The 26,923-nt window shown below is 34.6% G+C and overlaps 1 protein-coding gene across 2 annotated transcripts in view; it reads left to right on the forward strand.

Moving 5' to 3' along the window:
- The window catches only part of LOC114343599 (chondroitin sulfate synthase 1), a 228,513-nt gene extending 207,802 nt beyond the window's left edge, over positions 1-20,711 (forward strand). For both annotated transcript variants that reach the window (XM_050657674.1, XM_050657675.1), the window contains exons 7-9: positions 5,182-5,383; positions 15,431-16,042; positions 20,294-20,711. In XM_050657674.1, the coding sequence (XP_050513631.1) occupies positions 5,182-5,383; positions 15,431-16,042; positions 20,294-20,628 (1,149 nt within the window). In that variant the 3' untranslated portion in view covers positions 20,629-20,711. The remainder of the gene's footprint in view (positions 1-5,181; positions 5,384-15,430; positions 16,043-20,293) is intronic.
- Positions 20,712-26,923: the final 6,212 nt, after the last annotated feature.

Consider the following 26,923-nt stretch of genomic DNA (forward strand, 5'->3'; position numbering starts at 1 on the left):
AGAGTCGAAGGCAGAAGATCAAGGGGGAGATCTCCTTGACAGGGGTCTGATCAAGTCAAAACTACACAGGACTCTCCCTTCCGGAAGCATCTCATAAAGCTCAAAGTAGAGTTGAATGGTTAATCCCAGTTAATAAAACATCATGAGGTCACCATATCCTTGCGTAAGGTAACTCGATAGAAAATAAAAACTCTATTAAGCTCTCTGATTTAAACCTGCGTGTCCCGGTAGAGTTGTACTTTTTTTTTATTATTTATTAAATTAACAATGCACCTAATCTTAAGACTAACCAGCATTTTACATTTAACTTAATCTACTACTGTACTGTCCTAGGTATTCCCAACGGTTCACCTTAGAATTTAATAATTATTGTTGCACACATCACTGTTGTGGCTAGGTTCACTGTCCGAATTTAAACTGACACTGACATTTTTATAGATTTATCACTATCACACAAGTTCAAAAGGTTTGGTGCGTTTGAGCCTGCGGACTAGGTTTTGATTATCTAAAAGTTCTAACACTTCCCTGTTTGTATGGTTGTGGAGTCGTTTTTCGTGACCCTTGGCAATCTTCTTTATTTCTTCTTTGATTGTTGCTATACGAAGTTCCCGATGTAGGTCTTTGTTGCGGATATACCATGGAGCGTTGACTATGTTTCTTAGTATTCGGTTTTGGACTCTTTGAAGGCAAGCATAGTTACTCTCACTAGTACAGCCCCATAACTGTAGACCATAGGACCATACTGGTTGGAGCATTTGTTTGTAAACTAATACTTTGTTTTTGATTGTAAGTTGTGAGCTTCTACCTAATAACCAATATAACTTCTTGTACTTCAGTTTTAGTTCTTCGGTTTTCTTTCTGATATGTTCTTGCCACTTTAATTTGCTATCCAAATGTAGCCCTAGATATTTAACTGTTTTCTTGTACGGAACGATTTTATTGTTTATTCTAAGTGGGTGACTATTTATTTTTTTGTAGGTGCAATCGATATGGGCAGATTTCCCTTCATTGATTTTTATGCGCCATTTATTATTCCAGGTGTTTATTTTGTTTACTGCACTTTGCAGGTGTCTAGCTGTTTCTTCGAATGTTTCACCGACTGCTAGTATTGCAGTGTCGTCTGCAAATGTTGCCAGTTTAATATTTTCTGTAACAGGTATGTCACAAGTATATAATAAATATAGTATGGGTCCCAGAACACTGCCCTGTGGGATTCCTGCTTTAATTGGCCGTAATTCTGAATATTCGCCTTCCTGTTTAACTCTAAAAGTTCTATCTTCCAAATATGATTGTATTAGATGTACAAATTTGATGGGAAGATAAGATAAGATGGGAAGATCCGTTAAGAGTTGTAGTAATTTACAAAAATGTAAGTTCTGTTTCTCCTAGTCGCCATAGTTATTCATCATTCAAGGGCAATATTCAAATTTGACGCTAAAAATAAATTTGAAATACAAATTTTAAACTACATAAGTAGGTAAGTTCACACGTGTAAGGATTATTTTTAAAAAAGATGTATATTTCAAAGAAGTAAACAAAAAGCAGATTTTAGATAATCATTTCGACTGAATATGTACTGTAAAAATAAAGACAGATTTTAGAATACGTTATGTGTAGCAAGATCTAAACTTTCGTTTCCATCTTAAAGTGCCATTTTCTAATTAACCCAGCAATCACAATGAGTCTCTACAGATGCTGCGAAAAAAACAGATTTGATAAACGGTGAACCAATCTCATCGGTCCCACATTATTCTTAATTCTACGCCATTACCTGTGATCAGTTCTTGTTCTTGGATAATTGATGTGATTGGTGGATAAATGGGTCAAGTGACAATTGAGTTCATCTAAACTATTAGTCGTCCACATGATCCATAATTTAAATGTTTAAACAAATAATATTCTAAACGGAATTATAAGTTTATGTAATTAAATAAACTCTAACATCGAAGTAAAACAACTTCTACGTAATAGGTATAATTTAATAAAATCCTAAAAAGATCCCAATGGATTGTATAAAATATGTTCAGAACGAACGTTTTTGGACCTATCAGTCCATCATCAGTGAACTCATATACTTGCTAACTAGCCCCGCCCAGAACCAAACACTGGTTGTAATTATAAAGCAATCTACATTCTAAGGTAGTGAAATTGAAAAGGCTAAACGCCGATGTTAGTAGATAATTGAAAGTTAATATGTATACTTAAAATTCATATTTTATAAGTTAATTATTATATATAAATATTACATATCCTATTTTAAATATTTTCTTTGATTTATATGAATTTAAATCCGCTAGAGAAAATATCCTCTTTTATGACATAGAAATTGAAACAATAAAATAGTTTACAATTTTATATTGGATTCTATGTAGGGCAGTCAATGAGGGTATGTGGCTCCGAATTCCATCCTATTATATTGATTCCACCCCCTTCTCGGGGGTGGAACATTTTTTGCTTAAATAACTACGGAAGTTGCTAGAGAACCTAATACTAAGCAAAAACTGTTCTATAATTTTTTTTTTCGAAAACTCAATATTTTTTGAGTTATTCCTGGTTGAAAATTAGCCATTTTCATTGAAACATAACACCTTTTAAACGGTTTTTTGCGAATACCTTAAAAACTTTGCATCTAACTAAAAAAACCATAATATAAAACATTTTTGTAGCTTATAAAATAACAAAGAGATTCTTTCCTTTATGAATCTTCTAGTTTAACACAAAAAGAGATATGGTAAGTGAAAAAACTTGTTTTCTTGGTGCATGCTCAAATCAGTGTATTTAACTTGAAATAACGGAGAAACGGTCAATTTTAGATGTATAATGCTACCAATAACTTTTATTGTGCGTGAAAAGACCTTTAAAATAAGCAATATTACATGTCGATTACATTCAAACTATGCGAGATTAACTGTAAAAAATTTGATGACTAACGTATTTAAAAAAAAATGAGAAGTATATTTAACCCCTCATCCACAAGAATTTAAATGCATCGTTTTCCTTCTACAATACATTTTATTATAGTGTTCTTTTTATGTTCAAAAAGTTGGGCGGGTTTAAAATCAATGGTTTTTGAAAAAAATAAGATCAAATTATTGAGCGCATTTTTAAATTTACTTAAAAATCTTCCTATTTCTCTCCATGTAACTCGAAAATAATAAGAGATGCCAAAAAAATATGCCATACAAAAATGTAGGTTTCTTCTAGATAAACATTTTGATTTTATTTTTTATAACAGTATTTCTTATCATTTTCAAGTTACATGGAGAAAAAGGAAGATTTTTAAGAAAATTTAAATATGCGCTCTATAATTTGATCTTATTTTTTCAAAAACCATTCATTTTAAACCCGCTCAACTTTTTGAACATAAAAATAACACTGTACTAAAATGTATTGTAGAAGGAAAACGATGCATTTAAATTCTTGTGGATGAGGGGTTAAATATACTTCTCAATTTTTTTCTTAAAATTCGTTAGTCATCAATTTTTTGCAGCATATCTCGCTTAGTTTGAATGTAATCGACATTTAATATATATAGCTTATTTGAAAGGACTTTTCAAGCACAATAAAAGGTATTGGTAGCAATATACACCTAAAATCGACCGTTTCTCTGTTATTTCAAGTTGAATACAAAAAATTTCAAAAAAACAAACTCTTTTTACCTACCATATCTCTTTTTGTGTTATAACTAGAAGATTGAAGAAGGAACGAATCTCTTTGTTTTTTTATGAGCTACAAAAAGGTTTTATATAATTTTTTTTTAGTTAGATGCATTGTTTTTAAGGTATTCGCAAAAAACCGTTTGAAAAGGTGTTATACAGGGTGTCTGCGTAACTTGGAACCATATGGGAAACTTTTTTAATATCAATTTTACGAAAAAAAAGTCATTCTTTGTAAAGTGCTCTGCATAGTCTAAAACCTAAGATGCAATCATCAGATATCAAATTTTGTCTACAGTATACGAGGTATGTCAAAAAATATTAATTTCGCTCAAGAGCAAATTAGCTTTATATTTCAAAATATCAAAAATTTTTATTATTTAAAGTTATTTGTGATTAAAAACCATATTCAAATATGCAATAATAGCCTTCTACGTAAAAAAAAATTTCTGAGATTTTTATAAATTACCGATTCCGAACATCATTTTTATTTATTAGACATGTAATAACTCTTTTATTAATAATTTTAGGAAAAAAACTTAATTTTCATAAAAATCTGTGCATGGTCTAAACCTCAAGATAAAACTATCAGTTTTCCAAGTTTGTTAATTTTATACGAGGTGTGTCAAATAATATGAATTTAGAAAGAATATAGAAAGAATTCTTTTTAAATTCATATTATTTGACACACCTCGTATAAAATTAATAAACTTGGATAACTGATGGTTGCATCTTGAGGTTTAGACCATGCACAGATTTTTATAAAGAATAATTTTTTTCCCTAAAATTATTAATAAAAGAGTTATTACATGTCTAATAAATAAAAATGATGTTCGGAATCAGCAATTTAGGAAAATCTCAGGATTTTTTTTTACGTAGAAGGCTGTTATTGCATATTTGAATATGGTTTTTAATTACAAATAACTTTTCATAATAAAATTTTTTGATATTTTGAAAGATAAAGGTAGTTTGCTCTTGAGCGAAATTAATATTTTTTGACATACCTCGTATACTGTTGACAAAATTTGATATCTGATGATTGCATCTTAGGTTTTAGACTCTTCAGAGCACTTTATAAAGAATGACTTTTTTTCGTAAAATTGATATTAAAAAAGTTTCCCATATGGTTCCAAGTTACGCAGACACCCTGGCTTGAAAATGGCCAATTTTCAACCACGAATAACTCAAAAAGTATTGAGTTTTCGAAAAAAAATTATAGAACAGTTTTTGCTTAGAATTAGGTTCTCTAGCAACTTTCGTAGTTGTTTAACCAAAAAATTTTCCACCCCCGAGAAGGGGTGGGAACCGCCCCAAGACAAAATCACAAATCGGCATAGGGTAGACTTTGAATAAAGAGATATCTTCAGGCTATTCCTAAAATTTCATTAAAATCCATGCAGTAGGATAGAATTCGGAGGTAATAACCTGTTCTTGCTCTCATTGACTGCCCTAATAAATAATGAAAACGTTTTATTATAAAAAGTGCTTTTTTATAAAAGTGTAATTATTTATCTACTTATTTTAGATTATGGAACTGATTAATTCGTATTCTAAGCAGAGAGGAAGAGTCATAGATTTTAAGGAAATTTTGTATGGATACTGGAGGTTGGATCCAGTCTATGGAGTAGATCTTATATTAGATATGTTACTAGTGTATAGAAAATACCGAGGACACAAAATGACAGTTCAAGTTAGGCGACATGCGTATGTGCAGCAGACATTTACAGGTTCGTAAAATACGTTTTATTTTAAATTTGAAAGCAGATTTTAACACAAAAATTTGATCTCAATTATTGATATTTCCTTCTCTGAATCCTCTCTGGTATTCTTCTAGATTCTTCTCCGCGTATATTTCTAGTCGTTTTTTGACTAGTATGGCGAGCACTTTGTATATTACCAGTACCTCTAACAAGAATATTCCCCTATAGTTTGTGCATTCAGTTATACAGGGTGTCTCGAAACGATTGGTCATAAATTATACCACAAATTCTGGGGCCGAAAATAGGTTGATTGAACGTCACTTACCTATATACAATAGTGCACACAAAAAAAGTTACAGCCCTTTGAAGTTACAAAATGAAAATCGATTTTTTTTCATATATCGAAAACTCTTACGAGCTTTTTTATTGAAAATGGACATGTGGAATTTTTATGGCAGCAACATCTTAAAAAAAATTAAAGTGAAATTTGTGCACCCATAAAAATTTTATGGGGGTTTTGTTCCCTTTAACCCCCCAAACTTTTGTGTACGTTCCAATTAAATTATTATTGTGGCACCATTAGTTAAACACAATATTTTTAAAACTTTTTTACCTCTTAGTACTTTTTTGATAAGCCAGTGTTCATTGAGATATTTTGAATATTTGTCAAATCCACTTCATATTTGTATATGGTTATGTATGATTATAGACACTTGTTAATAACCTGAAAATTTATTTATAACTTACATTTTTAGGTATATTTTGAAAAAGAAGCCACATCTCGATAAAAGGTGACTTATCAAAAAAAGACTAAGATGCAAAAAAGTTTTAAAAACACTGTGTTTAACTAATAGTACCACAATAATAATTTAATTGGAACGTACACAAACATTTGGGGGGTTTAAAGGAACAAAACCCCCAAAAAATTTTTATGTAAACATATTAAAAAATAAGCCGCATCTCGATAAAAACTGGCTTATCGAAAAAATACTAAGAGACAAAAAAGTTCTAAAAACGTTGTGTTTAACTAATGGTACCACAATAATAAATTAATTGGAAGGTACACAAAAGTTTGGGGAGGTTTAAGGGAACAAAACCCCTATAAAATTTTTTGGGGTGGACAAATTTTACTATAATTTTGTTTTAAGATGTTCCTGCCATAGGAATGATACATGTCCATTTTCAATAAAAAATATCATAATAGTTTTCGATATATTGAAAAAAATCGATTTTCATTTTGTAACTTCAAAGAGCTGTAACTTTTTTTATGAGCACATTTTTACTAAGGTAAGTTAGGTTCAACCGAACTATTTTTGACCCCAGAATGTGTGGTATAATTTATGACCAATATTTTCGGGTATACACACCCCCAAACTTATATGGCATCATCTGATATTTCTTACTATTTCGTGCGAATTTAAAAAAACGAACACACGAAGTCAAACAATATTTATTTTAAAGCAATTTAATAACAAATACATAATAACAATTAAATAAAACAATAAAGGATTTAACAAACAAATTGAAAGTAGTTGTTTTAAAGTCAATAGCATACAAAATTCCAATGTAAAACGAATAATGTTTAAATTGTTTTTATTTATTTATTTTTGTATTTTGTGGTAGTCAGTGTTATCACCTCTAGTCCTTATGCAACCTTCAGTTTGCGTGGGCACGCTCATAATCAAATTATCAACATTTTGTTGTGGTAGGTTGCTCCATCCTTTAAGAACAGCTTGTACTAGCCGTGCGGTGTTTTGTAGATTATCCCGGTGAGCTCTAATTTTTCTTAGCATATCCCACAAATACTCTATAGGATTGAGCTCGGGTGAGCAAGCAGGCCACTCCAAACAAGGGATACCTTCTGCTTCAATTATGCCTGTAGTCACTCTAATGGTATATGGAGGTCCATTATCATGCAATAAAATAAAATTTTCTCCTGTTTCACCTCTCCAGAGCCTGAGCACAGGTTATCAACATACCTGTGAGCAGTTAAAGTTGATTGGATGAAAATTAAAGGAGTTTTTTTACGGATCATAATTCCTCTCCAGAACATTACACTTCCCCTTGTATATTTGTGAACAGATCTGACAGTTTTCGTTCTTGCTTGTCTTCCTCGACCTCTAAGTACAAGATTTCGTGGGACATCTGATTTTACACAAATCCTGACTTTTTTGAAAATAGCACATTTTGTCAATTCCCAATGTTCCAGTTTTGGTGGTGAAGACACCAATTTAGGTGATCAATCTTGTGCTGCCTGGATAACTCGGGAACCCATAACTGTCTCCTGCTGTATACTTCTTGGTACGAACTCTTCTTCTTATCGTTTCAACTGAAACAGTTACAGCCGTAGCTTCTAAAAGCTGCCTTTGGAGCAGCAGCTGAGAAATGGTTGGGTGTCTTCCAGCTGGTTGGACAATTAAACGATCGTAGAGAGCCGTTATTACTTTTGGCGACTTTTCCTTGCTTTATTTTTGTGCTTTCCTAGTTCCTGTTACCTAGCATAGGTTTTGGACAGAACGCCCTGTATCTTGTATTACGCCTAGCTCTACAGCTATGTTTCTCTGAGAACATTACTTTCTCTACAAGACCAGTATATTTCCCCGTTGTAAGTGCTATAACCCCACATGAGGCATATTTTCGTTTTTGGGCGCAAAAGTTAGTTTATTTATTTTCGTTCAATTTGCAACTCAAGGAAATAACCTATACCGTATCGAGCTGTGCTATCTGATTGTCTTATATATTTGTTTATTTTCAATAAAATCCTTTATTCTTACAATAACAAGTTTTTTCAAAAGAAATAAATATTTCTTTGAAATACATGGTGACTCCATATAAGTTAAATATAGATATTATAATGGACATGTCCTATGACCCGGCATTTCTTCGGCGTCCCCCACTTCTATTAACTCACGAAGTTGGTTACATAAAGCCTCTCATCCATATTTTAAGTTCTCTGCCACAATACCGCTCTTCTCGAGGCTTTTTTGGTTTTTCATATCTTTTATCATTTCTTCAATTTCTTCTCTTGTGGGATTTAGCATTTCGTCTGCTACTATGTATTTGGAAGTTAGAAACATTATAATTTTTTTCAGTAGTTACTCCGCCATTTAGCAAATACATAGTCGAAATATTCTTTCGATCTTTCATATATTTGGTCGTCGTCTACTATCAGGTTTCCTTGCTCATCCTTTATACTCATCGTTCTTGTGATTGTAGCCAACTTTGAGCTTCACATTACAAAATTAGTTAGAATGTTACAGGGTGTTCGATAACATAGTGACAGACTAAACTTATGTTTTTTTTTAATTGGAACACCCTGTATTTTATTTTATATCCGAAATCTTCTTAACTTCTCCATTACAAAAATATACAGGTTTGGTATTTTAACCAATTTTATATGAAAATCGTAACAAGTTCAACTCCCTATATAAATAAAAATAAGCACAACGGCAATGGTTTATTGATGCCGTATTTTTTTATTTATTGTCAAACTTTTCATAAATGATTGATATTGCTAATTTTCTTTATATTGAATACAGGATGAGTCAAAACGCAAGTACATTATGTTCTCAGTAATTTTAAATGGAACACCCTGTATTTTATATCACTATCGACAAGTACCATTACCTTACTTTAATTTGTATTCAACCTTCCCTATGTCTAAATTTATTAGTTTTCGGCATATTTTCATTTTTTCATGGACCAGTAGCGTGACCACCCAGATTACCAGAATTACCAGATGAAAAATAGAATACAAAGTGTATTTTGAAGTGTTAATTTACAAATGCTTCGTAGTGTAAGTAACTCATTCAATGACCGTTTTTAGGCATGCATAAATGTGTTAGGAGGTCATTTTGAACAACTTATGTAATTAAATATTTTATTAAAAGTAGCTTTTAATTTTTTCAAAAATGTTGTATTTTGTGTTCATGTTTTTTTTTAAAATTTTTTACTGATAAATTATTTTTCGTTTTTTGTTGGTTACATTGTTACATTTACATACAAAAGTAGTTTTTAATTGTTTTCCTGTCTTGGTCATGATATCTACGAATATCCTCGAAACACAACCTCCACCATATCTAAGTAGTAAATATACCAATTGGATTAAATTCCGGGCTATGCTTCATGAGAGACTGGACCTAAACATCCCACTAAAATCGGATGGCGAAATTGACGAAGCAGTAAATCAATTAAATAGGATAATTCAGGAAGCTGGCTGGCAGTCAACACCTAAACAACCAAGAACAATCATACACAAAGATTTACCCAACGAAATAAAAGAAAAAATCGCAGAAAAAAGAAGACTAAGGAAAGTATGGCAAAGAACCCGTGCACCCCAGGATAAAAATAGATTAAACCAAGCTACAGCGCGACTAAAAACTTTGTTAAACAACAATAAAAACAACGGCATAAAACGATATCTACAAAATCTATCTGCTACGGAAACCTCCGAATACTCGCTATGGAAGGCAACACGAAAGATTAACAGACCACAACTCTCTAATCCGCCTATCCGGGCCAGTAACGGACGATGGGCATGGGCTAAAAGTAACAACGAAAAAGCTACAGTCTTTGCCAAATACCTGGAGGAAGTGTTCCAACCACATGCCCAAAACAACAACTCTGATGCAGAAGATAATATTCAATTGTATTTAGAATATCCATACCAACTAGAAGCACCGTTGGAGAAATTCACAGCCAAACAAGTTTTCAACAAAATCCAAACAGATATGAATCCGAAAAAGTCCCCAGGGTGCGACTTAATCACTGCAAGAATTTTAAAAGAACTTCCCAAGAAAGGCGTGCAATATTTGACACAGATTTTTAACGCAATCTTAAGAACTGGTTACTATCCCCTTTTGTGGAAAGTGGCACAAATCATCTTAATACCCAAACCAGGCAAGCCTGCAGAAGAAGTTAAGTCCTATAGACCTATCAGTCTACTTTCAGTGATGTCAAAGGTTTTTGAAAAACTCTTACTAGACAGATTACAGCCAATCCTCGTGGAAAAGCAGCTAATACCCAACCACCAGTTTGGATTTAGACAACAACATGCTACCACCGAGCAAATTCATCGAGTCTGCAATTCCATAAACAAAGCCTTAGAAGACAAGCAATACTGCTCTGCAGCCTTTTTGGATGTCTCGCAGGCTTTTGATAAAGTCTGGCACACTGGCTTGCTATACAAAATAAGAAAAGTCCTTCCTCTCAACTACTTTCTAATCCTCAAGTCCTATCTCTCCGACCGCCATTTCCTTGTAAAAGTTAAAGATCAGTGCACTAACTTATATCCAATCAACGCTGGAGTACCTCAGGGTAGTGTCCTTGGACCAGTCCTATACCTACTCTACACAGCAGATCTTCCTACAAGCCAAAACATAATCACAGCCACATATGCAGATGACACAGCAATCATTGCAGCTCACTCAAACCCGTACATCGCCTCGCAACTGCTCCAGACAAATCTCGACAGTATAAATATCTGGTTACAAACATGGCGAATTAAAGTAAACGAAAGCAAGTCAGTACATATAACGTTCACTAATCGAAAAGATACGTGCCCAACCGTCTCAATAAATAATCAAGTACTACAACAAAAGGATGACGTAAAATACCTAGGTATGCACTTGGACCGCAGATTAACGTGGAAGAAACACATATTCACGAAAAGAAAACAGTTGGGTCTGAAACTCAATAAAATGTACTGGCTGATAGGAAAAAGGTCACAACTGAGTTTGTACAATAAAATTTTAGTATACAAGGCAGTGATTAAGCCAATATGGAGCTATGGTATCCAACTGTGGGGATCTGCGTCGAGATCCAATATCGACATCCTGGAGAGATTCCAATCGAAAACCTTGCGCATTATCACAAATGCACCGTGGTACATGCCCAATGAACACATCAATCGTGATCTCCAAATGAAGACTGTCAAAGAAGAAATTGCCAGTTACGCCCAAAAATACGACATCCGACTACAAAACCACCCCAACAGGCTAGCGAAGAACCTAATGAGACCCCAGGCAAACAGAAGGCTAAAGCGCCACACTCCAAGCGATCTACGAACAAGATTTTAAATTTTAAATTTTAAATTTTCAAAAATATTTTATTTATTATAGAGTTTTATTTATAGGGTTTTATTTATTAGTCACAAATAATTTTGTTAAATACTAAAATTATGATTTTATAGGTTATTGTCACTGGACAGTCTCCTGCAAGTTTCTTTTAATTGTTAAACAATTTACTTATTGTAATTATTATTACAGATTGTAAATAAATGGGATGTTAAGAAAAAAAAAATTGTTTTCACAAAATGTTGTATTTTGTGTTTGTTTTTTTTTTCAATTTATAACTGATAAATATTATTTTTCTTTCTTTATTTGTTACACTTACATACAAAAGTAGTTTTTAATTGTTTCAAAAATGTTGTATGTTGTGGTTGTGTTTTTTTTTTGTAAAATTTATTACTAGTAATTTATTACCAGATTGATAATCAGTAATCGTAAACTGTCAGTTTTAGACATGGCTTACTTAAAATTTGGAAAGATTTAGACCCGTAATTAATAATTTGCTCTGAAAAATGAAAATATATCGTAAACTAATAAATTTAGACATGGCGAATGTTATGTAAAAATTAAAGTAAGGTAATGGTACTTTTCGATAGTGATATAAAATACAGGGTGTTTCATTTAAAATTACTGGGAAAATAATGTACTTACGTTTTGACTCACCCTGTATTCAATATAAAGAAAATTAGCAATATTAATCATTTATGAAAATTTCTAAAATAAATAAAAAACTATGACATCAATAATTCATTGCTTTTGTGCTTATTTTTATTTATACAGTGAGTTGAACTGAAAATATCATGTATAATATAACAAACCTTTATATTTTTGTAATGGAGAAGTTAAAAAGATTTCGAATATAAAATAAAATATAGGGTGTTCCATTTTTTTTAACTCCTTTATTCTGCAATCTATCAGTAATGACAATAAGCGTCTTTGTTGATAAATGATTATGACATGTACAGGATGCTCCATTAAGCACCCTGTTTTATAATGTAGCTATTGCTAACTTTGTGGTATTATCTCTAATATTTACAATATGTTATTATTTACAAAAATGTGTATATTACTAATTACTTAAACCTATTAATTAAGTCTCTTGGTTTGAATTTTTTTAATCTTCTTTCTTCATGTTCATGTAAGTCTCAAACAACCGCTTGGCTAACTCGTTAGGATGTTCAGACACTCTTTCGCGATATGTTGCACTATATTCACTTATCACCTCTTGCACTGTTGGAATTGCTAAGTCTCATGGGATCACGTAGTTGGGTACGTAGTATGGAGCATCAAGAATCAGCCTTATCGTCTTGTTTTGGAACCTCTGTATTATATTTAGGTTGCTATTAGAAGCTGCTCCCCAGAGCTGGATACCGTAGGTCCAAATGGGCTTTATAATGGCTTTGTAGACCAGTAGTTTGTTTTCTAGAGACAACTTCGAGTTTCTGCCGATAATCCAATATAGACGGCTTAGCTTTAGTCCTAACTGTTTGCGTTTAGTGAAAATATGTTTTCGCCATGTTAGTCTTCTGTCTAGGTGGATTCCCAAGTATTTTACATCTTCGGCTTGAGGTAAATCGTTGTTGTTAAGTTGTACTGGTGGGCAAGTTTCTTTACGGAGTGTAAATGTTGCATGTGTAGATTTTAGTTCGTTAGCTTTCATGCGCCATTTCGACAGCCATTTTTGTATCTTGTTAAGGCAGATTTGAAGTTGTCTTGATGCCATCTTTGGGTCTTCGTGTGAAGAGAGAGCAGCTGTATCGTCCGCGAATGTGGCTATTGTAACCATCGGTGTAGTAGGAAGATCACTTGTGTACAACAAATACAGGATAGGTCCGAGTACACTGCCCTGTGGTACCCCTGATTTTATGGCGTTCAGAGAAGAGTATTCTTGGTTTTGTCTGACAAGGAAGTGTCTATTGGTTAGGTATGATTTTAGTAACAGGAAGTTGGGATATGGAAGTAGCTTCTTAATTTTGTAGAAGAGGCCAATATGCCAAACTTTATCGAATGCTTGTGACATATCAATAAATGCAGCAGAACAATAACGTTTTTGTTGGAAGTCATCGTTAATCTTGTTAACTATTATATGTACTTGTTCGATAGTGCCATGTTTGTTTCGGAATCCAAATTGGTAATCTGGAATTAAGTGCATCATTTCTGTTATCGACTTCAGCTTTTTAACGTATATTTTCTCGAAAATTTTGGAGATAGTTGGTAGCAAGCTAAATAGGTCGATAAGAGGTAACTTCTTCTAATTTTTTGCCTGGTTTAGGGATCATTATTATTTGTGCTACTTTTCAGATCTTTGGGTAGTACCCTAGTTTGAGGACGGCATTGAAGATATATGTTAGTAATTTAAAGCATTTGGGTGTTGATTCCTGAAGCACTTTTCCTGTGATAAGATCATATCCTGGTGCTTTTTTAATGTCAAGTTCATTTATTATTATATTTCTGGTTTCACTTACTAGAATATTTTTATAGGCAGGTCCATTTGGAAGGGTGCATTAAGTGTTTCGTCTATTTCTTTATCTTCTGAATGCTGCTCTGGATCGTATGGATGGAATACTTTTTTTAAGTGTTCAGTAAAGACTTCTGATTTTTCTTTGTCATTTCTTGCCCATTTATTTCCGTTTCTAATTGGAGGATTAAACTGTTGAGGTTGTTTAAGCTTTTTTGTAGCCCTCCATAGTGCGTAGTCTGAGGCTTCCGTTGGGGTTAGAGATTCTAAATAATTCTTAATGTTTTCATTTTTACTGTTCGATAATGTCTGCTTTAATTCTGTGGTAGCTCTGTTATATTTTCTTCTATTTTCTAGTGTTCTGTTTTTCATCCATTGTTTTCTCAGTTTTCTCTTAATATTTATTTTCTCTTTAATTGATTGGGGTAGTTCGTTTGCTTCTCCTTCTCGGTATATTATTGGAGTTGCGTTCCATGCTGCTTGTTGAATTTTTGTCGTTAGGTCTTCTGTCGCGACGTCTATATCATTTTCTGTTTTAAGTGGTATATTTAGTGATATTAGGTTATCTAAATTGTTTCTGTATTCATCCCAATTGGTTTTTTTATTATATAATGTAGGGGGCATGTCTTTTTTTAAGATCTTTGAATGTATTGTGATTATTACCGGGGAGTGATCGGAGGACAGGTCATCAGATGCGGTTACCTTGCATTTTTTAATATCTAGGCCTTTGATAGTTGCGAAGTCTAACAAGTCTGGAAGTTTATTGGTGTCTGATGGCCAGTAAGTAGGTTCATTAGTAGATAGGTATTTGAGGTTATTCGCATTCATTGCCTTCAATAGTTCTCGGCCTTTAGTGGTTGTTATACGTGATCCCCAAACGGTATTTTTGGCATTGTAGTCTCCGCCGGCTAGAAATTTATTGCCCAATGTCTTGAAGTATTCTTCGTATTGTTCTTGTTTATTGTTGTGTTTGGCCGGGCAGTAAATTGCAGATATGGTTAGTGGACTGGAGTCATTTGTTATAGTTACGCTCGTGGCTTGTATGTGTTCTTTAGAAAATTTTTCTCTCTCGAAATGTTGAATATTATCCCGTATAATTACTGCGGTTCCTCCATGTGCCTTTTCGCTCGGATGTTTCGTAGTGTACACTTTGTATTTTGGTATACGGAAGTGGTGTTTTTCTGTACAGTGAGCTCCAGATATAAGCAGCATGTCAAGGTTTTCATTATTTATATATGACTTTACTTCACTTCCATTTAAAAAAACGTAAGTTTGGTCTGCCACTATGCTATCGAAACTCCTGTAACATTCTAATTATTTTGAAATGTGAAACTCAAAGTTGGGTACAATTTTTGTTATTAACTTTTATTGCTATCTATTACTATAACGGATCTACGGAGCTTTACCCCACTAATCAATCACCCTGTATACGTAGGTTTTGAAATATATAGTAGTTTCCATTTCTCTTTCGTGTTTATTCCCCATAAATTGCTTACGAAAATGTTGATAATTATAAAATATTTACTCTCAATAATTACGTTTTTTTAGGCATTCACATTAGGGAACTAGACGACTTCGAACACACCAACCAAATTCTAGTCAGCTCAGACTCGTTACCAGTTCACAAGCAGATAGTCAATCACATATTTTCGAAAATAAACGAAAAGCTACATCCTCTACTAAATTATTATAGCCCGGAAGAACGATACATTAATTTTATTTTACCTTTAAGCGGCCGTTATTCGATATTTAAGCGATTTATTCAGTTATACGAAGACACATGTTTAAAAGAACAACAGTCTACTAACTTATACATAGTACTTTACAAAAATAAAGAAAATGCTCAAGATTACCAAAGAAGTTTGGAATTAGTTAGCTCTTTAACGCAGAACTATCCGTATCGGGTAATAAAAGCTATTACTTCTGAGGAAGATTTCTCTAGAGGAAAGGCGTTGCAGTTAGGTGTAGATGAACTTCAAGACGACAATTTGATGTTATTTATAGATGTAGATATGGTATTCGACAGAGATAGTCTTCAGCGAATTAGAAGAAATACTGTCCAAAATAAGAAGGTGTATTTCCCCATAGTGTATAGTTTGTACAATCCGCAGTTGTTAAAGGAGTCATACAATGAGACGATATGGATGTGTCCAAAAAATAGTAAGTTTTATCATTATTTTATCATTTAAAATGAAAAAAAAAACAAGTTTAGGAGTTAGGTTATATTTGGTTCAATAGGTCATTCCAACATGGTGTCAATTTTAAAATCAATCTCACAGCGGGAGGCAAACAAATGTTATTGTAATATTCAAACGAGCGTTCGTATTTATATGCAACTTTATTAATTGATTTATACAAGTTTTCTTTACAAACCTCTAGCTTAAACTAAACTCAAATAAAAGCGCGCTCCGCTTAAATAGCAAATAACGTTATTCTCGATCATTCCAGACTTCGCCACCTCTAGCTATTGTGTGACCGGCACGTCTTTCTCCACCGATTCCACGTATATCGTGCTTCCGCCAGAATGTTCTGGAGATGGAACCGTTTGGAACTGCTACTTGCGGCCGGTGCGCGGTGATTCATTGTTTTGCTACATTGCTCCCCTCTTAAGATCTGAGCGTCCCGATCAGCAACTCTAGATGAAGGCCCAGGATGGCGAAATCTACACGACTCTCTAGCTCTGCATACACCCTTTAAGAAGAAATAACAGTCTACTGTCTTTGAAGGGTACGACATCTTCGGGTTCATGCAACACACAGTAATTCGTACGCCAGTTTCTCTGAAGATCACTTCAAGCATGCTTCTCACAATCTTCCAATCCAGATTTTCTACTGCATGGCCTATTTTTGGTAAAGCCAAATCTTTGATGTCATACTTACACACGATTTTCTTCAAATTAGTTAAAGCACGTCATATGTTCTCGTAGCTTGGCGTGTCTGTATAAGACTTCCTGGTCACCATATACATCAAAGATCGAGGACCATCTTCCAATCGCAGTACTCTTCCAATTTTAGGCTGCTGATTTCTTAACTCGTCCAGGCGGCCGAACCTTCTATTGAATACTGACGAGATTCCTTTAGTCATCTCGAGGTCTTGGGCAACACATTGGGCTAGAGAGACGTTTTCTGGAACACTAAACAGATCTTGCTGAACTTCTGTGGTCACGCCGAATCTAGCACTCTTTCTCTCTGCGTAATTGGACATAAATTCCTTAAAGCTTGGCTGTGTGGCATTTTTCATCTCCTGTTGGAGGACTCGGGCTTCTTCTGTTTCATTTGAGCCAGCATATGGTGCAAGACGATTTATGTGAATAACTTTTGGTTTACCGTTTGGCAACTTCTTAATTCTGTATATTACGTCATTTATTTTCTTAACTTCATACGGACCTTCCCATTGTCTTTGCAGTTTAGGACACAAGCCTCGACGACGTTCTGGATTATACAGCCAGACAAGATCACCTACTTCGAAGCTTTCATTCTTGCATCGAGAATCATATTGATCTTTCATTCTGTCACTGGCTATCTGGACGTGTTGTCGGGCAAGTTCATGAATGTTATTCATTCGTAACTTCAGGCGGTCGACGTATTCTTCGCCTGCAACATGTACCTCGGAAGGTCTGCAGCCAAACTCTAGGTCGCAGGGCAAACGAACTTCACGACCCAACATCAGGCAGGTTGGTGTTTGACATGTAGTTTCATTCACGGCCGAGCGGTAGGCCATCAGGAATAAATGAATGTGTTGGTCCCAATCTCGCTGATGTTCAGATACAACTTTGGACAAGTGTTTACCCATCGTTCGGTTCATCATCTCGGCCATCCCATCTGATTGAGGATGCAGGGGTGTCGATCTGGTCTTATTGACACCAATCAATTTACAAATGTTTTGGAAAAGGGCTGACTCAAAGTTTTCGCCCTTGGTCGGAATGGATCTCCAAGGGAATACCAAATCGGCTGAAGAATTCTTTAACAAGTACCTCTGCAACGGTAGCAGCTTCTTGATTTGGTAGTGCATAGGCCTCAGTTCATTTCGTAAAATAATCCATGGCTACCAGGATGTATTTATTTCCAGCATCGGTTTCTGGAAATGGACCTGCAATGTCGATTGCTACTCTTTCCATAAGACTGCCAACGTTGTAGTGTCTCATGGGTGCTTTCTTTTTACCAACTGGACCATTACCGGATGCACACAGTTCACATTTCCGACACCATCTTCTTACATCATCTTTACAGTTCACCCAACAGAACCGTTCTCGAACCTTTTACAGAGTCTTCGTAATACCAAAGTGTCCACCTGATGTACCGTCATGCAACTGACGCAATACTTCTGACACTTTACTATTAGGTACAATCAACTGAAGCTTAGATTCTGTACCATCATCGTTCTCAAAGGTTCTGTACAGAAGATCATCTTTTAATACCAGGCAATTCCATTGGCTCCAGTAGGCCTTGACTTCCGGACTACATGCACTAATGTTTTGCCAAATAGGTCTCTCACCTTGACGCATCCAATCCAATACTCTTTTTATACATGGATCATCTTCTTGGGCGCCTTGTAACTGTTGGGGCTGCCATTGCTCATTAACGACGGTGGTTCGTCTCACAGGGCAAAGCTGTTCCTCTACTTTAAGCCGGTGATTACAACTTTCACCGCATGGCCGTATCGAGGAAGCATCTGTATTTGAACCAACTCTTCCAGCCCTCTTCACGCGTCTCTTCGGCATCGTGTCACGAATCACCCTCCGTATCATTTCCTCCAAACCTTCATATTTTCTCTTATCGCCTTTTTCCACGGATATTACTCGATTGTTTCGTGAAATTTGGCTAGCTGCTTCGTGTTCCAAGGCAATAGCAAGTGCTTCATCTAAAACTTTCGGTCTTGCTAGTCGTAAAGCTTTCTGTAGTTCACTATCTTTCAACCCATTGACGAAGGTATCTACCGCAATTTCTTCTAAAACGCTGTCTGACACCTCCGGATAAGCCAACCGCACCACACCAGCCACATCTGCTTCAAATTCTTGCAGATTCTCACTTGCTCGTTGACTTCTTCTTCGCAGTTGTGCTTTGTATACTTGTTGTAGATGGGCATCTCCATAGCGTTTTTCTAGACGAGTGAGCAAGGTCTGGTAACATTTTTTTGGCCCTTAGGAATTGACCTTAATATATCTGCAGCATCACCTCGTAGAGCAGCAGTCAAGGAAACAGCCTTTTCTTGTTCGGTCCAATGATTGACGGTCGCAATAGTTTCTAAAATTGTCTAAGGTATATGGACCAAGAGGACTTTCCATCAAATGGTGGTAATTTGAATCTCATATTATGCGACGTTTCATCTCTCGGTAGTTCATCTTTCACTACAGGATCTAAAAGCTACTGCATTAACTAACGGTTGCACTTTTGTATCGGTTATCATGCTCTCTAATTGTTTGATCTTCTCTTCTAGCATTTCTTTATTGTTGTCTACACTTTTCTGTATCTTATCGAATGTTCTAGAAACTTCTTCAAATTTCTCGTCGTTCTGTCTACAAACGTCTTTAATTACTTGAGAAATACTTTCAAATTTCTCGTCGCTTTTGAGAAACACTTTCGAATTTTCTAGAAGTTTCATCAATCTTTTGAGAAACACTTTCGAATTTCGATAAGATTGCTTCTTCCGCTGACTGGAAGTGGAACGTTTTTGGGTCATCTCCATTCTCCTTGAGGACCTCCTCGAGTCGTGCTTTCAGGACTTTCTTGGATCCACTGGCGTCTAACTCGTACTCTTCTAATTGTTCACGGAGCTGTTTTACAGAAAGTTCTTCTAGCAACATCTTTGGTCGGCACACACGTACTTTTCAAAATGTCTTTTAAAAGTCTTTCCGAATACCGAACAATTAACGCACTCCGATTTTCCCCCGACGAATAAAGTTCAAAAGTATTTTATAAAGTTTTTATCTAATTCACTTATTTATATCGCACTAAATTTACCGAACACCGGACACCACTGTAATATTCAAACGAGCGTTAGTATTTATATACGACTTTATTAATTTATTTATAGTTTTCTTTACAAATCTCTAGCTTAAACTAAACTCAAATAAAAGCGCGCTCCGCTTAAATAGCAAATAACGTTATTCCCGATCATTCCAGACTTCGCCACCTCTAGCTATTGTGTGACCTTCCACATACCGCACATCTTTCTCCACCGATTTCACGTTTATCGTGCTTCCGCCAGAATGTTCTGGAGATGGAACCGTTTGGAACTGCTACTTGCGGCCGGTGATTCATTGTTTTGCTACATTATTCTATCAGTTCATGTGTCTTAGATCATTGTAGTTGTATTTATTTGTAATTTTGTTTTGTACAAAGATTAATTTAACATTTTTACTGTAATAATCGATAATTTTTAAATTAACTACATAACTACTTAATTTTTTAGGTTCCTTCGATGATTACCATGGATTCTGGAGACAATTCGGATTTGGAATTGTTAGCATCTACAAAAGTGACTACATTCGTCTAGGTGGTTTTGATCTGAAGATTTCTGGTTGGGGAGCAGAAGACGTTAATTTATACGATAACGTCATCAAATCCGACTTAAAAATAGTGAGAAGTGTTGATCCTGGACTAATCCACATCTTTCATTCGGAAAAGTGCGATGACCAGTTAGATACTGAGCAGAAGATTATGTGTTTAGGAACTAAGGCTAATACTCTAGGATCGCTACAAACTTTACAAAAACTGTTTTTGAAATATAAAGATTTGTTTAGGTAGCACTTGCTTGTAATGATAGCGATAAGTAAACAGAACTTTGCCATAGACTTTTGTTATTGATCGCCATAAATAATTTATATACATGTGTTTTATTTAATTTATATCAATGGATATCCTACATTTTCTGTAAAACTGACGTTACAGAAATCTGTAACCCCATAAAGATTAGAAAAATAAAATTTGGGGCAGCTCCTAATGCAAGGTTAGTCCTGTTATTCGTCTAACCCGACTGGACTATTACTACAATAATCTTTTTTGCACGATTGATCATTTTTGACTGTTTCCCGTGACAGATTTTACGTCAGTAGGTGACATTTACTAGCAACTCGACGGTAAGTAATCCAACTCGACGGTAAGTACTCCAACTCGACGGTAAGTAATTCACTTACCGTCGCGTTAAAAAATCTCTTAATTTTAATTTATTTTTTGAAAGAATAAAGAAAACTAACGAATTATTTATTAATATTGAAACTTATGGTACAATTTGTTAAATTATTTAATGAAATCCCATTTGTTTGGGCTGTGGTTTCACTTCTAACAGAAACTCCTGCAGAATCGCATACATTAGTAGTATTACTAGTATTGCACAATATTTTTTCGGCAAAATCTATTTTATTTTGAAGAGAATCTTCTACATAGCGCCACTGTCGATGAACGCCAACCTCCATGACGCTTTAATCCGAGGACATCAACACCTTTATTAGCCAAAAGCGTTGCTGATGTCCTCCTGAACGAATGGCCAATATAGTTCTCGGGATTAGGCAAATTTAAGAATTTGGCAATTTGAGAAGGCCAGCCCCCGATTGTCCCTTTCCCTATTACTTGAGCACAACATTTTCCTTTGGCGTATCTTAAGAACAAATGATTTGATTTTACTTGTAATGGACGAAGTTTTATATACTTTTGCAGAATTTCTAAATATGGAATTTTATCGTCTGGTTTATTAACGACTGTAAAAGTACGCTGGATGTTCGTTTTTGTATTGGGTAGTTTTACAATCATTAAACCATCGGTTTGTTGGATGTCATTCATAGTAATATTATATAATTCTCTTCTACAGGCACCAGATATTCCCAATATCCTTGCGACCTACAAATTATGAAAAAATCTTCATTAGAGTATTTCTTTTACCTAAACTAGCTTATATTACCTTGTGAACTAGAAATTCTTCATCCGGTGCTTCCATCAGAAATTTTTCAAATTGCTCCCGTGTAAAAATGCTCGCTTTCTTAGGCCTATAGCCAACATTTTTTCTCTTCAAATACGCGATCAAAGTTGAAAACTTGGAAATATCAATGCCATCATAAAGAAAAACGGTGGATTTAATCATTGAATATTCTGCCCAGAGGCTTCCAGGAGCTTTCAACTGCATATGTCTTTGAACGAAATATGCCAATAGAGTCTTTTCTTCGATTCTTAAATTCTTGCCTTCGCACCATTTTTTAAAACTTTGGTAGGTATTTTGATAACGGATTTTGGATTTTTCGGGAATAATTGCGGAACACCCTTCTTCCCAAGCCCGTTTAATTTCTTCAAATTCACTTTCGCTCATATTTTAATTTATAATAATCAAAATTGTACTTAAAATTATTGACAACTAAATAAAAACTCAATTCTGCATTGTTGTTATGCACCCTAGTTACTACCTAACAACCAAAGTATCTATCTTGATAAAATGAATGAAACTAGTCAATATGACGAAAATGTTTAATTTTATAATTTATAATGGTATCAATCGTGCAAAAAACGTTATAAGCATGTCGAACGTTAAGGGTAACCGATCTCAGACAATAATTAGAGTCGTCGCTCTGCTCCTCCTCCAAACAATTGTCTTCGATCGGTATAAAACCCTTACCGTTCTCCATACTTAATATACTATATTTTGCAAGCCAACAGCACGTGTAAATGATAAAATCGACACCCCCATCGAACAAGGTTGTAACTCATTTTTAGCGATTTTACAGGAGAGGCAGAAAACGAAAACATGAATTTTTAAAAATTTGTAGCGAAGTGATTAGGCTCTTTTACACTAATGTGATATGATAATTATAACATAATAAGAGATTACTGTGAGATGTATGATTTGTAATTTTATTAGCTATTGAAAATCTTGAGTTTGATTGAGGTACAACCTTGAGATTAAACATGAGTATACGTAGAAAAAGGTTGTAACTCGCCTAACAACCATTTTACACTCTCCGTGTTAATTATTTTTCCCGTTTAACTATTAAAAGGTTGTATGTTTTGAGTTATTTGCAATATAGCTAGGAGAAAATTAGTTTTTATGGTATATTTAAACAAAATATCAACTCACAGTTTACACAATTTTAATTGGAAATTATCCACAGAGAACGGCAGTTCTCACCAGTGGCGCACAACACCCCTACAAGCGACACTATATATACACGAAATTTTCGATTTTCTAAACCTGACTGAATTGAAAATTGGGCCAAATCCCATCTTAAAGTTTAGGAAAAGACTCGTCCATCCATATGTTACCTCTCCATTTTGGTCCAAGGGTGTGGATTTTACGGCCCTTCCCATTTTAAGCCTGTTTTTCGTTCTCGTCCCCAAATCTCCCAAAAATTTCAAAAATTTAAGCCCGACCTTTGCGGCTTCTGATAGCACAGATCATTACCTTTCCAACGCATGTTTAATTTTGAAAATCGGTTATACCATTCAAAAGTTATCGAGCTCAGAAATATGACTCAATTTTTATTTAAAAAATGGAAAATGTTTGTGGATATGTATGTATGTATGTATGTATGTGTGTGGAAAAGTTAAACCGATCTAAATTTTTTTTTCTGTGTTTCAAGAGAGTGTGAGGGCCGATTCAGAACCGGTCTAATTTTTGACTTCTGACTACCCGTAAGTTAGCTAGAGGACTAGGTAAATACAAAATAGCATATTTTTTGGGCGTATATATCTTAGGTTTAAGGAAAGACAGGAAAACCGCAATTACACCAAATCAATAGGATTGAGTTAAGCTTTCAAATGGCGTTCAAGCGATCAAGCTGAGACATACGCAGTGCTCACCATAGCCAAAAAACTGAAAAATTAAACTTTAAAAATTTTGGTTTTTCGACAATTACTCAAAATTTCAACCTACGAATTTCGCCAATAACTGAGCGTTTGTAGAAGAACTCAGGACGCGTCTAACGGTGTATACCTTATATCTGGGAAAATTCGAATTTTTAAGTTATAGGCGTCATAAATATGATCAAATCTATTTCTTATGGGAAAAAACGGTTTTTCAAGCTCAATAATTCCTGTAATACGTTCAGTTATCATAGTCGATCGTGGATGCATCAGATACTACTTGTCAATACGTTTCAAATTCATGTTTAGTGATCAACATCAGGTAAGCCGTTCAGAAGTTATAGAGCTCCAAAAGTAGAATTAGTCCAGGAACTGAAATTTTTCACTTCGCAGTTTTTACAAAATGGATCGATTTGCTTAAAAATTTGACAATAAGTAGTGGATAGTCCAAGGATCAAAATCTATATGATGCCGAAAGACGCTTTTACCATGGGGTGGTTGCCACCTCATCTCGAGAGTGGAATTTTTTTTATATTTTGACCACAAATGCTGGTAAAAATATTAATTATAAGCAAAAAATGTTCATGATCAATTTTTTGATAAAATTAATAGTTTTCGATTTATTAGTTATCGAAGCTGTTAGTTTTATATCGGAAAGATTACCAGATAACGGTAGTTCTCGCCAGTGGCGCAGAAATACACCCCCCTACACGCGACACTATTATATATACGAAATCTTCAAGTACAAAAAAAGACTCATCCATTCACATGTCAACCATCCATTTTGGTCCAAGGGTGTCGATTTTACGGCCCTTCCTATTTAGGGTCTGTTTTTCGTTCTGGTCCCCAAAACTCCCATAAACTTCGAAAATTTAAGTCCGACTTTTGCGGCTTCTAACAGTACTGATCATTACCTTTCCAACGCATGTCTAATTTTGAACATTACCAGAGAACGGCAGTTCTCGCCAGTGGCGCACACCCACACCACCCTACACGCGACACTATATAGTGTATATACACAAAATTTTCGATTTTCTAAATCTGACTGAATTGAAAATTGGGCCAACTCCCATCTTAAAGTTCAGAAAAGAATCACCCATTTATATGTCAACCATCGATTTTGGTCCAAGGGTGTAGATTTTACGGCCCTTCCTATTTAGGGCCTCTTTTTCGTTCTCGTCACCAAAACTCCCAAAAAGTTTAAAAATTTGTCCAACCTTTACGGCTTCTAATAGAACTGATCATTACCTTTCCAATGCATGTCTAATTTTGAAAATCGGTTATACCATTCAAAAGTTATAGAGCTTAGAAATGTGACTCAATTTTTATTTAAAAAAGGGAAAATGTTTGTGGATATGTATGTATGTGTGTTTGAAAGTTAAACCGATTTGATATTTTTCTCTGTCTTTAAAGAGGGGGTCAGGGCCGATTTAGAACCGGTGTAGTTTGTTACTTTTGACGACCCATAAGCCAGCTATAGGACTTGGTAAGTACAAAACGGCATATTTTTGGGGGTATATATATGCGGATCACGAAGAGGCAGGAGAACCGCAAATACATCAAATCAGTAGCGTTGACTTAAGCTTTCAAATGGTGTCTAAGCCGTCAGGATCAGACATATACACGGCTCAGTATAGCCGAAAAACTGAAAAACTAAATTTTGAAAATTTTTTTTTTTCGACAATTACTCAACATTTCAACGTACGAATTGCTCCAATAACTTAAGGTTTGTAGAAGGACTCAAGACGAATCTAACGATGTATACCTCATATCCGGGAAAATTCGAATTTTTAGGTTATAGGCTTCATAAATATGATAAAATCTATTTCCTGTGGGAAAAACGGTTTCGAAAGCTCAATAATTCCTGTACCTAATAGCTTCAGTTATCATACTTGACCTTAGATCCATCAGATACTACTGGTTAATACGTTTCAAACTCATGTTTACTGATCAAAATCGGTTAAGCCGTTTAGAAGTTATTAAGATACAAAAGTATAATCCAATTAACGATTATTCCCCAAATGGTTTATGTAGTTGTAGTGGTTACGACGCTAAATTTGATCTGGCAACGGGCAATCCGACTTCATTTACCGGCCATCTCAATATATTTTTTTTCAGTCTATTTCGAATAGAAAAAAATCTAGTGTACATTCGATTGACACTAGATCATTTGGGAGATAATGCAACAAAGGTGACAATTTATAAAGCTTGACGTGTAATAGAGGAACATTGCATTCAACTTCATACATTTAATTTATAAATACCTTTGAAAAACTCCTGATACAAGAATAAAAAACCGCTAAACGCCGTAAAAATGAGTGGCGCATAAAATATTCCAGCTACAAAAGATCTGATATGAATGTTACGTGGCGCGAAAATGGATTTTCATTTAATGCAAAACAAAATTTTAGTTTTATTTTAAAATATTTTTCCATAATATTTGCTAAATTTGAAGTAAACGCGCCACAAAAGAGTTTCAAAATTCAAACTGTACCAAAGTTACTCTTTTGTGGCGCGTTTACTTCAAATTTAGCAAATATTATGGAAAAATATTTTAAAATAAAACTAAAATTTTGTTTTGCATCAAATGAAAATCCATTTTCGCGCCACGTAACATTCATATCAGATCTTTTGTAGCTGGAATATTTTATGCGCCACTCATTTTTACGGCGTTTAGCGGTTTTTTATTCTTGTAAATTTTACAATAACATTAATATTAATATTATGAAAAAAAAATGGTATAAAATATCTCAAATTTTTCGCATTCTTATTGCGTATCTGTTTTTTTCTTATCTCCCTTTATTGACGATCAGATATAAAACAAACATCTATAAGTCAATATGTTGGTCTTACATAATTATTGTAAATGTGGTGACGTGGAGAGGTAAACATCCAGCGATGTTTCCTCAGTTACCTCTTAGGTCGGATGGCCAGCTTCTTCTGAGTCTTCTGTTGTGGACAGATTGCAGTTAGTGGATGAAGTAATGGATGAGGATGGTCTTCTAGTTTGTTGTGGTGTTGTCTGTTGTTTTCTCGGATGACTTCGGTTACATATGGAATTTTTAGATCAGTGTGTAGAGTTTGGTTTGATACATACCATGGTGCATTAACTATTGTTCGAAGAATCTTGGATTGCGCTCTCTGGATAATCACGGTATTGGATTTTCTAGCACAGCCCCACAGTTCAATGCCATAAGTCCAGATTGGCTTTATCACTGCTTTATATATTAGCAATTTGTTTTCTATTGAAAGGTGG

The sequence above is a fragment of the Diabrotica virgifera genome, chromosome 8, assembly GCF_917563875.1.
Source record: "Diabrotica virgifera virgifera chromosome 8, PGI_DIABVI_V3a".
Taxonomy (NCBI): domain Eukaryota; kingdom Metazoa; phylum Arthropoda; class Insecta; order Coleoptera; family Chrysomelidae; genus Diabrotica; species Diabrotica virgifera.